Source organism: Plodia interpunctella, chromosome 5, assembly GCF_027563975.2.
Source record: "Plodia interpunctella isolate USDA-ARS_2022_Savannah chromosome 5, ilPloInte3.2, whole genome shotgun sequence".
NCBI classification, from domain to species: domain Eukaryota; kingdom Metazoa; phylum Arthropoda; class Insecta; order Lepidoptera; family Pyralidae; genus Plodia; species Plodia interpunctella.
The window spans coordinates 4,259,906-4,274,781 of NC_071298.1; the positions used below are offsets into that span (position 1 = coordinate 4,259,906).

Here is a 14,876-nt window from a genome sequence, read left to right on the forward strand (position 1 = left end):
TTAGCATTCATTATTAATTAGTTTAATTAACTCACCGTGGTGAGAGGCTGGGGGTGGGACCGGCTGGACGCACCTCCTGTGCTAGCACACGAACCCAGACTGCTTTTACCTACAACGACAAAAGCGTGTTATAATGTAAGCTATAAAGGGGGATTTTTTTATTTACAAATGACAACACAACGGGCAAAGTTAGTTTTTCTTACAATTGTTATTATGTTTAAAATCCTACAAGTATTTTCATGATTTTACATCTGTACAGATTAAATTTTATCCATCAGTAAGGTAGGTTCTGTGAAGATTGTTTACCAGGCCTATCATGGGCCTGTTAAGAAAAAACGGACAATAGTATAGTAAACCTCGTTTGTCGCGTCGCGTGGTGGCCGGCTGCGGCTGCGGCTGCGGCTGCGGCATGTCGCGCGTCCGCGCCCGCCGCCCGCCCGCGCTGCTGCTCGCGCCTTCGCTGCTGCCCGACTGTGGATACACATTATGTTTTATTTATAGGTATATCAACAAAGACATGCTCAGTAGTCGCCAGAAATGGAATTAGATGCTGATAAAAAGCGAAACAGCAACAATGTCTAGTACCTAAAGAAGTTAAGAGACATTTCGAAAATTTAGATTACATTGGCGACTATATACACTAGATAAGTTGACATACAATAACTTCCATTAAATCGAGGCATTTTGATTATCTGCAGTAAAAGGATATCCTTCTCTACATTTGCTAGCTTCATAAGGAAATACTATTCCATGTGATAAAAGCAGTCATCTGAAATCAACTCTGAATATATTCACTTGTCGCGCAAATTAGCCTGTTCTGTTTATAGATGGGGTCACTGACCTGTCTCTTAGTGGAAGTATCGTGCCTGTGCCGCTGCGAAGTGCTAGCGCCCCTCGTCAGGCAAGCTCCCAGAGTAGCACCCGTCGCAGCTGCGATACTCTGTACACGATATTTTATTTATTTGTATAATTCCAAAATTATTTTGGTATAGTTACATTGAGTCCACACAACGCGCCTTTAAGAACTCACGCCATATTTTTATTAATTTCTTTCAATTAATAGAGAACACTAAAATACCACAAGAGATTATGGACATAAATAAACACTAGATAAAGGATTTTATTAAATACTTAGTATTATAGTTTTCGATATACATAAATGTACGATAAGGTTTTTGGTGGTCACTGTTTCATTTTACCTAATACCTAACAACTTAGTACAATAGAAAACTATAATAATTTCTGATCATTAATTTAAAAAATCTAGTGTAGCATAATTTGTAGCACCGCTTTTTTCGTTTTGCAATCACTAATTAAAAAAATAAATTGATAAATTACAGTAGCTAGTGTGTAGGTGGGCCCAATCTTAATGTGACTTAGATCAAAGTCAGTATGCTATAAGGCAGAGGACATAGATATAATTTTTTTTACAAAACATAGGTATTTGAAGTTGGCGCTTATTGTTTGAAGTGACTTGGCATAATATCAAATCGATATTCTTATCAACTACTGCTATTAAACATTATAATGCATAAAATGTTGATAAGGAAATGGTATACCTTTATAATTACTGTATATTAACATTAGTTTGCTATATAAATAAACAATGAATTATTAATTTTGTAATGCTCACCCTCCGCGCGTTAGTTTGACGTAAATATGGGAGATCTCGGGGTACAATAAGAAGTTTGCTGGAGTTGTGTGCTTTCGATGAGCTGGGTTCTGTAAACGGAATAAAAAATTCATATTTATCTGCACGTCCATTATTTGCATTTCGCAATACAATTTATTTATTCAATTATATGCACAATAATATATTAACCTTCAGTATCCTTATATGGAGGCGGAGTGGTTGTTCTTCCGCAACTGTCAGCGCGAGGTTTGCGCTCCGCTGTTTGTGTATAGCACGCGTCGCTCGTCGACGGACTCGCTGCAACATCATACGATAATAATGAGGCGAACACAAGCGAACACGAAAAATGTGATGAATAACTGCACTTGATACACAAGATAACGTAAAACAGATAAGATACGTGCGAGTCACGAGCGACTCGCTCCGCGTTCAGAGACTGATTGTGCACGAAATACATTGCGAATCATTTTGCACGAATTATAATCCAATGAAAGAAAGAAACAGTGGATTACCTGAACTATCACTGATAACGGTTGAGGTAGGTGGGCCAAGGTCGCGATGATTTCGATTCCTTAGACGATATGTACAGGATGGCTGATCGAGTCTTTCACTCTCTATATTTGGAACTTTGCTCTCCCCAAACTCCTTGCTGGTTTCCGCTACTTCTTTGCTATGGGGATCTATTTTAAACTTCTTGGGGCACTCTTCTATATTAATCAGACAACTGCTCTTCCTATTTGACAAGGAGCGATGAGCCGATCGCTTCCTCTTCTTCCCTTTCCTTCTGTTTGCTGTGGGGCTATAGACTGAATAATCTGAGTCCAGTAACTCTGTGACAGTCGAAGAACTAAATGGCGAATATGCAAAGTCTCTGTCTTCCAAGGGCAGTAAACCTTCAGATTGATTCAACTGCTGTTGAGTAGTATTAGGTGTTGCTTCTGGAGTGATAGGCAAGTTCGAAAATGTTTGAGCCTTTAAATTATTATTTGATTGCTCACAAACACTCTCAGTGGACTTGAGAGCAGTCCGTGAGCGAGTGCAGAAAGCGACACACTCTTCTGTGCTATTGTTTGATATGGAATGACTCTTGCGTCTCTTCCTGTCATGCGAGGAAGTTCGACCACGTTTCGGGTGTAGACTGGCGGAGGATTTATTGATGTCTCCACTTTTAAAGTCGGTAGTGTCGCAGCGCGTTTCGTATACGTCGGCGCCGTATGACCAGCGCTCGGTTATAGAGTAGTCAGACCTAGGCAGAGAGCTGACGAGGCGCGAGCTCCTTCGCAACTCAACGTACGCGGGCTCGGCGTCGGAGCGGCGGCTGCCTGAGTGTCGGCTGGTGGAGCGCGGTAGCGGTGACGTCACGTTCCGTCTGTTCCGGCGGCTGTGGCTTGCACGACGCACCTTTCGCAACCACCGACCGCCCACCACCCTGCTAGGAGAAGACCTGGAAACATCACATAAATGTTTCCGTTCATATCAGACACATAAGGATTATATACATTTTATATAAACTTTCCTACAATTAAAAACTGGTTATGTTTGTTTACAATAGATGAACTGTTTGGGAAACAGGAATTACCAACCAAATAAAATAAAAAAGATCTATATCCATAGTTGTATCAATAAACATTGATTGATGATTTTGAGATAGATTAAACAAATATGTGTGTGAATATAAATCTTACAACACTTTAGGGCAGAATACAAAATGTCACATAAAGAACAGATTTTTTTTTATTTTGCATATATCATCCCATTTCATGAAGTGGTTGTGGTGTAATGGTTAAGCCAGTGGACTGAAAGGTACCTGGTTTGAATCCTACTCATGCTACATGACTTTGTACCAACCTGACTCATGAATAGGAAAACATCGTGAGGAAACCTGCACTTAGGTAAATTATAGACTCGTGGGTAAAATAGAGAAGGTAATGGCAAACAACTCCATTAACAGTGCCCAGAACCAACCTGACTCATGTATAGTATTTTCCACTGACCACCACTAGCTTCCGGTGAAGGAAAACATCGTGAAGAAACCTGCCTGGTAGATTATCAACTTGCGGATGTAATGGCAAACCACTCCATTAATAGTGCAAAGAATGTTGTTGTGTTTATTTCATTCCATGTAATGACCACGATCCTCAGTCATGAGGAATAAGACTATGAAGAGAAGAAGATATCATCCCACTGCTAGGCAAGGTCTACCACAAAAGATTCCATCTATCTTTGTGTAAATGTCCAATCATTTTCATAAATGGAACAAATCTTGCCAGAAGGCATCAAAATATCTTCCTTGGCTTGTCTCTGCTAAAGTTACCACCTGTTCTATGCCATGTATGTTTGTAGCTACAAATAAAAATGTATCTACTGGAACTTGTGGTGTTAACAGTGTGACCAACTTGTTATCCACTCGCTGTGTAATTAAGCAATAAAAGTGTCTACAATTACACAAGAGGCATAACTCTTACTGCTAGTCTTAAAATTGTATTAAGAATAAGGATAAGGATGACTTGTTACTTATTTATATGTATCAACACAGTATATACATGTATAGTATATTTAAATATGTATGAACACATGAAGGTAGAAAAGAGTAAAAATTACTTAAAATAGTGTATTAAAGATACCCTATTTGTTAATAACTAGTGACCCGTCCCGGCTTCTAGCACTATGTATTTCTCGACTTAGTATTTTTTCAATTATTATAAACCAATAATATTTACTTATTAAGCAGTAAACTGGGATGTTACCTGTAGGGCAAATTTAAGAGTGTGATGGTGGTAGATACATACTAAATATACCAGAGCCATGTAGACCAGCATGTGGATAAATGTCATTGAGGGAAGTGAAAAAAATGGATAACAGTCAATAATAGTTTTACATAAATTTATGATCAAGTATGAATAAATTTCAATTCTCAGTTGAAATAAAGATTTTGATGAACTTGAAGAACATTTAAAGACATAAAAGTGCATGATATACACACATCAACTCTAAGCTGCTTATAATATAGCTAATGTATTTTATTGAATTGAGTTAGAAAAATACCATGTGTTCTTTTTACACCCTTCTCATATAACTCACTAATATATCTATACTGCAAATATTATACTTAATATCTGTGAGATTGGATGGACAGATATATATAAATTTTTACTTTTCTTGATTGCATTTCAGATTTCTTCCTCAGCCATAAAGCATAAGGGTCTGCTTGACTTGTTATACTTCTCTGCATCACACAGTCTACTTCATTTACCTCTCTCATCCATTTAGAATTTGCTATTTATACATAAATATACATCAACATAAACCAGTCATAGGTTTGGACCTTTGACTGGTTTAGGTATTATACTTTGTACAAAAATGTAGGTATGTGATTGGTCACATATACATTTTTGTACAAAAGATATGATGTGAATGATACTCAATTAAATTTATTCAAACTTGATCAGAGCCTCTGTCTTGTTCAGGCACAGAAGTTATTCCAGCACCAGGTTCCTCCATAGGAACAGGAACTAATTTTAAACTAGGAATTTGCAATATGATTATCTTTTTTGAACTTACCCGCTGGACTCTCTCGTGAGTGCAGAGTGCGACGACGGTGTGATGTGTTGCTCGGCCATAGACGACGCTGGGAAACACACGCGGCAGCTTGTGTGGGGCCTGCGCAGGCCGCCCGCGCGCGCTACCTGCCCGGCACCATGCCAGGGCGAGCGCTACACCGCTGGCTCCGCATCCACACCTCACAAACACATAACCACTTCACCCAGTCTCACTTAATTCACTCTTCGTAAACGACACCGACACTAACTGCCGAGCTATCTGGAACAAAAGATGATACGCACTCAGCAATTTGAACAATGCTGCGTTACATAAACATTTTAACAATTAATAGGTACCACTCACTGATGCAGGCATATACCCAACCGATGCGTAAATTATCACTTCCCGTCTATGCTCAATGACATTCGGGAATCTCTAATACAAGGAAATAACACGTTTCTGAGAAATTATTGCAATGGATGACGACACATCAAGGACGGAGCTTGCGCTTTTTCATCGAAACAAATTTTCAATCCATTCCACACAGACACAGCTGGCGAGCTGTCACTTCATGAAATATATTGCCAGAGTATTAAAAAAAACTACCACGTGTTATTGATTTCTTTTATTTACGATTTTTGCATTTCCTGTTAAAATTTCAGTTTTCATCTGTTTAGCCTTAAGAATGAAATTACAAAAAATATATATATACAATAAGTTTTTATTGTCTAGCCACATGGAAAGTAAGCAATAAAATGTCAACCATTGCGTAGGATTGTGCCGTAAAAATAGTTACTGATTTTTATGCAAAGGATACGCAGCGCAGCCCAAATAAAAAAAAACTTCATGTCAAAAAGGCAATTTTTATCTCCGCTTCATTCTACTATGACTTACCAAGTGTTTGTATATGGCAACACTGATTATCACAGAAGTCGACAAGAGGTATTATTATGTACATGCATGTTTCTTTTTCTTTTTATCCCCTGTAATAAAAAAGAGGTGTAATGTTTTTGGTTATTTTATTTTAAGTATTATGATGGATGAATGTTCAATTAAAAACGAACATTTTAGCTCTATTGTAAACTGTAATTCAAGGTAGGTAGGTAAAAAGATGTTGACTAATAGGTTGAAAAATACACGATGCTGTAGTAATTTTTATTTTGGTACGGCGTTATTTTTCAAATTTTGTTCAATGTCGTTTATTACCACAACAATAACACTCCAGGACCAAGTCATATTAGGTGTGAGTTAATTAACTCAACCCATGTAAACGTACCTACGTAAGGCTACATGTGTGCGAGTGCCCAATGCACATAACTGCATTGTGCTGTAGATCACTTTTACTGTTTGCGGGTTTATGACGTTTTGGTTCCGTTGCGTGTAGTGCACACACGGGCACCGTATCTTGGTCCCGTAGGCGGGGCAAAGGGCCAGGTCTGGTGAACGACCGCGCCTGCCGATGTCGCAGTCCGCGGTGTCCGGTCGGGGCACGGGCTGTCCTGAGTACCGGACTCGCTTGGAAATCATTACATGGAAATTGTATGCCTCTATGTAATCTAATAGTATAACGCTACACTAACTGTACTTTATGATAATTGTCTTCGTAAACTGATGAGTATTTAATCAAGATAGGTAATCATTTGCAACGATAGAGGGTTATTTGCGTTGCATAGACCTAGTATATAACTTCCGACATGTAACAATAGGGTTCTCTCCTCGCCCTAAAATAGCTTTGAATTGGCTCTCACAGGGACACTAGGTACATTATTGCAAACAAAAAGTCGAGTTATAAGCGAGACTTTGAATCTGTTGTTTTTTTGATCTACTATATGTAGTTATTTAGTATTGGCGGTCCGTCACGGCTTCACTCGGGTAAAACCTGATAAAAAAAGTAGCCTATTACTGTCACTCCCGAAGGTTTCGTCTATATTTGTGCCAAATTTCATCAAAATCGGTGCAATCGTTTTTGGGTTTCTACATAACAAACAAAGAACAAAGAAAAAACAAATCTTTTCTCTTTATAGTATTATAATAGGTAACTACCTATTATAATATTATAATCCATACTATACATATCCATAGCGTCTGCCTAGATGCTATGGATAAGAATAGTATGGTTTTGGGAGAGGAACGAATGCGAGAGATTTAGACCAATGCTCTATAACGGAAACACATTAGAAGACGATAACAAATAATTAGAAGTCACAAATTCCCGATTATCACTAGAATGAAAAGAAGAATATACAAAAAATGGAACAGAAAGACTAAATGAGGAACCAGAAAATAACCAAAAGGATCAATGAATGTCTAATAAATAGTGACCTCGGTCGGCTAATGTAATGAGTGACGCAACCAAACAACCGTTAGTATGCGAATAACTAGGTAGTACCTAATCTACTTACAATTTTCTTTCTGGGCACTACTTTGTATGTATTACATCGACATATTATGCCTTTGCAGTGTGACAACATTTCTCTACGCAATGGTGCTCTGGTATAGAATACGTAATAGCCTATCATGTAGTTAGGATCCTTCTCAGTAAATTATATAGGTACCTAATTTTAAAAACAAACTTATACATAGCTACCTACTCTGATTTAACATTACCAATGATAACTTGTTTAAAGTAACCTGTCCGACAAGACACAATCCAATAGCAACCAAGTCGATCTTGTGAGTCCACCAGGTGCATCCTAACAGGTAAAGTAATTTCATATTAGCATTGTTAGATTTGGCACGTATTGTGCCACTCGTATCCAATGGCAAAAATATTAACAGGTAGATTTGAACCTTTTTGTCAGCACCCGAAGACTTCCTAGCCATTCTAATCTAAACCATAAACCGGAGAGCATTTCAATCGTGTATTGGAGTTGTTAAACTGCGCACGAGTGGACTGAACATTTAGGAGAAAAAAAAAACGAACAAATCCTTGACGCGAGCGCGACGATGCTGATTTGTTATTCCAACACGACCTTCCCTGACTCGAGTTCAAAAGCTTACCAAGCCGAACACATTGTTTTATTTTTTGCGAATGTATAATTCTCCTCAAATCAAGTTTGGTTTGTTTGTTACCATGTTACTAACAACTTAAATAAAGAACTAGTTATGGTACCTAAGGAAAGGACCCAAAACAATGATATAAATGAGTGTCATTGCCATGCCAGCCACAAAAACATGGTATTATTTGATAAAGACAGCAACTATAAACAACTAGGTGCTTATTCTTTTCTTCGCCGTATTTCTGAGAAGTGTTAATGCTCATGGTAATTTGTCGACCACAGACAATAACAATAATGACCTAGTAAACATGCTTGCGGAGACATTATCTAAACGAACCAAGATCGATTCAAAATTTAATACAAATTTAAATAGGTATTCGATGAACATGGCGTCTTATTTTAAAAGTGTAGTTTTTGTCCAAACAACAGAAGAGAAACATGGAGGTGCGTTTTATTTTGAACCTTAAAGTAGTTTCTTCAAGGTTTATTTACTTTTAAAAAATGTTTGGTTTGTGGCAAGGGATTGCGTCCCAAGGCCACAGGTCGACAACCCGGCTGTGCAGCAGCGGCCACGTGCGAAACCAGCTCACCTCGCACCAACCTGAGAGCTCTTATAGCGGCTCTGCCTCTTGGCAACAACAATCTTGTTTTGATGGTAGAATTGCTCGTGAAAAAAGTCCTTTATAGTGGACTGGTTAATCCATTTATTTTAGTACATTATCTCAGGGAGCATCCATAGGGGTGTCTGCATCGTGATACAGACCGACTTTATTATAAAAAAATAAGGGCGGAAGCCGATTGTCAGCAGAGTCAGCTCAGCTGTTAATAAAATACAAAACATATAGGGTGTAGGCTACCTGATGTTTACATTTGTAAATGGTGGCATAAACTTCAATAGATATTAGGTACCAGGTATAATTAGATACATAAACGCTATAAACTGATAACATGCAAGGTCTGACATATATACGATAGGTAGTGCATTTTCTTTAAATCAAGATCAATGGACAAAGACCTTCACCTGAAGACTACACTCCCTTCGCAACGTATTTATTTACGCCATATAAACAAGTGATGTCATGAGTTGTTCCGTACCAAGCCGGCCAAGTAAAGCATGACGCCGAAGCGTTAATATAAATATTGGCTGCGCTTGGTCTAGCCGTGGCCGCCATGATTTCGATCTTGTGCCAAAAACTAAACGACGCATTGGTTGTCATGATAGCGGGAGTGCATCGAAATCAATCTGTGTATAGTCGGGGTTCGCCGTGAACACTGCACCCCACGGGGGGTCAATGACCGGCCCAGTGTGCACCCGCGCCCCCGCCGCCGAAACACAAGCGACTTCTCCGGAGCCCTACAGGTTCAACGTACTCTCCGTCGTCCCTTTTATAAAAGCCCCCTTGCAAATAACACACGAGCGAGCTAGACAGATCAGCACTCTATTTAAATTTAGGAACGTTATTATATTATCGATTGAAAGTTTCAAGTTTGAAGACAATGTACGGCAAATGTTGGTTGACTGAAATAAAACATTTTTAATAATATTTTTTTCAGCAAAAATGTCGGTGGATGAAAGTGGGTCGCTATTTGTTATCAGTAAAAAAAATAGGTAACACCATTATTCGAATTATTATTAAGAGTATGTTTGGAACCGCCAGATTATTAGTGGACCGGTTGCAGATAAAATAAGCTGCACTATTTCTGTATGGGCGCGTCAGGGACACGCTAGATGAGAAATAAAGCAGCGTCGACCGTCGGCATCTTCGCCAAGTGCTCTCCAAACTAGTTTTTAATGTTACGATCTCAACGATCCACGTCCAATACCGCATTACCAGCATTATAAAGCAGGAATCATCTTGGCGGGCGCCGATGAAAAGGGAAGAAGACAATATTTTCGTATTGATAGAAAGTTGATATAGGGATTATGTTACAGAGAAAACACTCTTCATATAGATATATGAAGAGTGTTTTCTCTGTAACATGTCGACGTATATGAAACTACAACACTTAAAATGTAATGCTACAACGGAACCAGCATTGCAGAAATCGATTCAGCTAGGCATTATTTTAGCAAACAAAAATAATGGGTGTGTTAGGTAGACATAGACAGCTACATTATTGTAGGCAAGGGGTAGGCAACACGACTGGACACAACGAACTGTAATGTATAGTGTGTAAATTAGAACACACATTTTATTACTATTGAAAACAACATTGATAAATATTATTATTAATTTACTTAGATACTTTAATCAAAACTGACTGTACCATGAGACATCAAATTACCACCAACACGTTGGTATGACCCAATTACCAAAAAAATATAATGTAGCGTGCAAAAGTGGTCTTTCTATACACAATTAGACCACAAAGAACGAAGTAAAATAAAAGCGAAGCGAACGACGTGGGAGCATGAAGGAAAGAGAGGGTTTCATACTGTTATAACTCAGATTAATTTATTATTTCGTATAGATGAAACGCGTAATTTGAACATGTTTACAACGAAAACAAAATGCATACTAAGTGGCTAAGTGAGATCAATATTTGCAACCATGCTGTAGTTTTGCGATCTCATCAGAAAGTTAATTTTACTTGTTTAAAAAGTACGAATTAAAGTAGATTGCTTGACATGATGTTTGCCTCTTGTTTCTCGGGATGATTTATAGAACAGGAAATAGGAAATATTCGGTTCTGCCGCCATTTTATGCAAGCACGACCAACGATGACAACGATGCAAGCATTAGGAAACAGAACGTAGCATCAGCAATCATGCAAAAGGGTATGGATACTCGGACAACTACACAAATATATAAGCTTTGTTTATGGCTGTTGAATAATGATAACTTCAAAGCTAAAGTATCGCTTTCGGGTCCGATCGAGTGGTGAAAGCTATGGTGTCGCAACACCACCTCCGGAGCCAAAAGGTTTCGACGCGGGTACCCAGCCTCTTGCATAATGTTCGCCACGACCACAAAACTCGCAGATGATTTTACTAAATAACAGATAGAATTGCGCACTCAAAGGAGTCAGTGTAATGATAGTCTGAATTGTGGTTTCACCCTACAATTAAGGGTTAAGCTCATATTCCCATTTCTGTCATCGACACACAGAAGAAAAAGAGCTGTCATGGGATCAGTGCTGTTCAGAAATTCAAAGTGCCCTTTGGCAAAAGAATGTTGATGTTATCCAATATTTATGAACTTATTTCAACGGCGGACAGAGTTTCATTTTGGTTTTTCTTAGCAAGGTTTTTCACATCCTTCCTTGTTCAACTTGGATACTAGGTTAGGTGCGCCTAGGTTTTACCCTAGACTCGAATATTGTAAAACGATTTAATCCAGTTTCACAGACTGCTTGGGTTGCTGTTGATGTTCACTACACACGATCACATGTTTTTGGACATGTAGTTTAAATCAAGATGACACTACACATTGTAGCATGTCAGTCGCTAAAACGAGTTCAAGTCTACGGCCATTTACGCAATATGCGCAACTAGGTCACTATTGTACATCGCTGGCTTAGCAGCAGCAAAATAATAGGGTCACAGAGTAATAGAACTATTTTGAATCACTACGTCAGATTAACGGAAAAGCAATTTGAAATTGTCGAGACCTAGATTTAAAGTTAGGGTTTATAGGTCTGCATGAATAACAAAGGCAATTATTTTTTTTTTAGTTTCTCACTGATGGGCAAAGACCTATTCTATTGTCTTCCGTTATTATCTATTTTTATCTTTGTAAATTTGCTGGATGCTAAAACTTTCCTATATCATCCCGACATCATGTTACTCGTAAGATCAGAACTTTTCGTTACAAGCTTTGAGTTAGTTTTTACCTGGCACAAATACGATGGAGGGAAACTGATTAGGAATCATGGGAATACCCACAATAAAACGTAATAATGGGTACTATGAAACGTTACTCGTTCTGCAAGCATTCTAATTATTTTATTGTAAATATTTAGAAATCTTTCACCTAGTTGATTGAATTTGGTCGGCTTTTAGAACTGTGATAGAAACTAATACTATTCAAACTTTGTAGGAAATTTCATATTTTTCTAATAATTGATATGCAACAATTGTAATAAGGGTATTTAACCTCTGATTAAACCCAACCGGATACCAAACTGGCATATCGTACAACTTCCTCTTAGAACCGCGTCGACCGCACAGCCAGGCGAAAGTAGGGCGTATTTTAAAAGCTTTTATTTTTTTTTTCAAACCAATGAAAACACCTGTGTAAAGGTTATTTCGATAGGCCCCCCGCAGATTTAGAATACGGACTCTCTGTCTCATCTGAACGTGTTTCCTTTGCTCGGCTATAACGCTACGTAAGTTTTAATTCAAAGATTCAGCTGTGATTTTACGACCAACCTCGCGGCAATTCTCTTTGGGAATGCTATTGTTGTGTATCAGCGGTCAAACCTTTTTATCTTTTCTTTACAAAAATGTCCACCACATGGAATAGTTCTATCCAAGGTTCAAAGGCAGGAACCACCCGCGGCAAATTCAGAATATAGACTATCTGTTAGTTTATCACTGCCCTATATTTTGATATTGTTGCTGCACGCTGGCCAGCAAAGCATCCATGGACAGATATGATTAATCAGTGTCCCGGAGTTGAACGACAACATGCAGCTAATACTAGAGAATGCGGACGTATTCTCCATGTTCGTTGGGAGTTGGTTAAGACAGGTGGTTGGACTATTTTAGTACGAGTGTCGCGTTACGTAATACTAACAGGCAATACCACACCACACGTGCTGAATTATAGTAAATCAGCCATGCACTGCCCCATTAAACTGAGAAGAAATATGAATATGTCCATGTTATACCTATGTGATTTATTTCATACATATTAACGTAACATAAGTAATAACGGGAGTACCTACACTAGAATATTTGAAATCTTGCAAGTAAAAAATTCACTGACTTCAGCGCGTCCTACACTACATATAGTAGATATTTTCTATTACTTACGTCCTTTCAGTACACATGACAAAAACTTATTCGCAGATCAAGTCCACTCGTTCGTACGTCCATTCGACGTTTCATCGATTTTATTATCGTTTAAATCTTCGGATGTCTAACCTACTGGCCTGAACTGTTCTACATAATTACGTCAACGTACTTCTTTCTCATTAATAGTTTACCGAGTAAGAACTACCATGTCACGCGAGACTTAACGATGCATTTGCATTTAAGTAAATAATATTTACAATATGTTTGTTATATTTAGGCTTTAGCATTTAAGGCTAATAACGGACTGAGAACCTTTCCTTATTATGTCTGTTAACTAACAATCCAAGTTAAAACATCTCGGATCTTAGTTTAGCAATATGACCAACCTTTGTGCGTCAACGATCATGATAAAGCATTATATTGCTTTTGTTTTGCAACAAAGGAGAAATAATATTACAATCTGAGTATGACAAGTAGGGTATCCATTTACTTGGAAAGTACGTAATAGTTTTATTAAATTTGTAACGATAGATAAAATTTATTTCAATTAAGTTATTTAAAAAAATCTTTAAATGTATTTTTTTTTAGTCTCCCCCACTTCCGATTACTGTACTTTGTTAACAAAAGTCATATCGAAGACATGAGTATATTTTGAAATCGTGTAACGGCTAACAATACAGTTTCAGCGTTCGTAGGTAATGAGAGGTGTCGGACTGGCGGCCGGGCCGCGACGGATCGATACAGACGCGTCCTGCCACTTGTACCCCTGCCAAACAGACCCGCACAGCGACGGGTACTATTCATACATATAAAACCGACCAAACATTCATAATAGACCAACTGGGATAGTAGACTGATCGTTCCTGAACTGAGGGTTCGAAATACCTTCCTCTTTATTTGAATATTGTATACCCTCATCAACTTATTATAATTCGCCAACCATAAGCCCATTATTGGTAAAAATTGTTATATGTAGTCCAATTAATATTTTGTAAGTCGAAAATAAGAAGAACTTTACTATGACTAATTGAGCTAATTCAAAAATTGTTTACCCAATTTTTAGAATGGATATGCCTATAGATTTTTTCATATTATCAAGCAGGCAAACAGACATGCGTCCACCTGATGGTAAGTGGTCATTACAGCCTATCAACACCTGAAACCACCTATCAACACCTGCAACCCCAAGGGTGTCCCAAGTGTGTTGCCTACTTTATGGCCTAGGATCTTGTAATCAAAAATAACTAGACTGCTTTTGAGTTAGTCTTTAATCAAATAAGGAACATGTACTGCAGATATATTCCTTATTTGATTAAAGGCTACCTTTTATTTATTACACAGCGGAAGTTGTGTGTGTTTGTCACTAATATGCCATAGACATAGGATGTATATCTCAAAATTAAATGTAAATCATCAGGCTGACAAGGCTTTGGCTAAAACCTAGACAGGTCCCTAATAGATGGACAAATTGATTATCATGTCAGAATTGTTAAGTCTAAATTCATACATCATTTCTCTTTAGAAATGAGGGATATATATAATTATTGATCCTTCCATATTATAATCAATCTTACAAATTTATAAAATTTGATAAACATGTTAAATAAAACCTGGTAATTTTTATCAAACTAATTATTAGATATTTCATAATTCATGTAGGGATTCTTAAAAAATACTATTATAAATATAAAAACTACATAGTTAATAGCAACTCTACATTACATTTAAGCATTTAGATTTAGTA

The 14,876-nt window shown here is 37.8% G+C and overlaps 1 protein-coding gene across 5 annotated transcripts in view; it reads right to left on the reverse strand.

Moving 5' to 3' along the window:
* The window catches only part of ctrip (circadian trip), a 33,916-nt gene that overhangs the window by 17,564 nt on the left and 1,476 nt on the right, over window positions 1-14,876 (reverse strand). For 3 of the 5 annotated variants that reach the window (XM_053745029.2, XM_053745030.2, XM_053745026.2), the window contains exons 2-8: window positions 5,195-5,452; window positions 2,146-3,077; window positions 1,823-1,930; window positions 1,634-1,722; window positions 842-940; window positions 357-471; window positions 36-109 (exon numbers count right to left, since the gene is read on the reverse strand). In XM_053745029.2, the coding sequence (XP_053601004.1) occupies window positions 36-109; window positions 357-471; window positions 842-940; window positions 1,634-1,722; window positions 1,823-1,930; window positions 2,146-3,077; window positions 5,195-5,253 (1,476 nt within the window). In that variant the 5' untranslated portion in view covers window positions 5,254-5,452. Of the gene's footprint in view, window positions 1-35; window positions 110-356; window positions 472-841; window positions 941-1,633; window positions 1,723-1,822; window positions 1,931-2,145; window positions 3,078-5,194; window positions 5,453-5,529; window positions 5,722-14,876 lie in introns of those variants that run through there. The other 2 variants (XM_053745028.2, XM_053745027.2) reach the window with 2 other exon arrangements.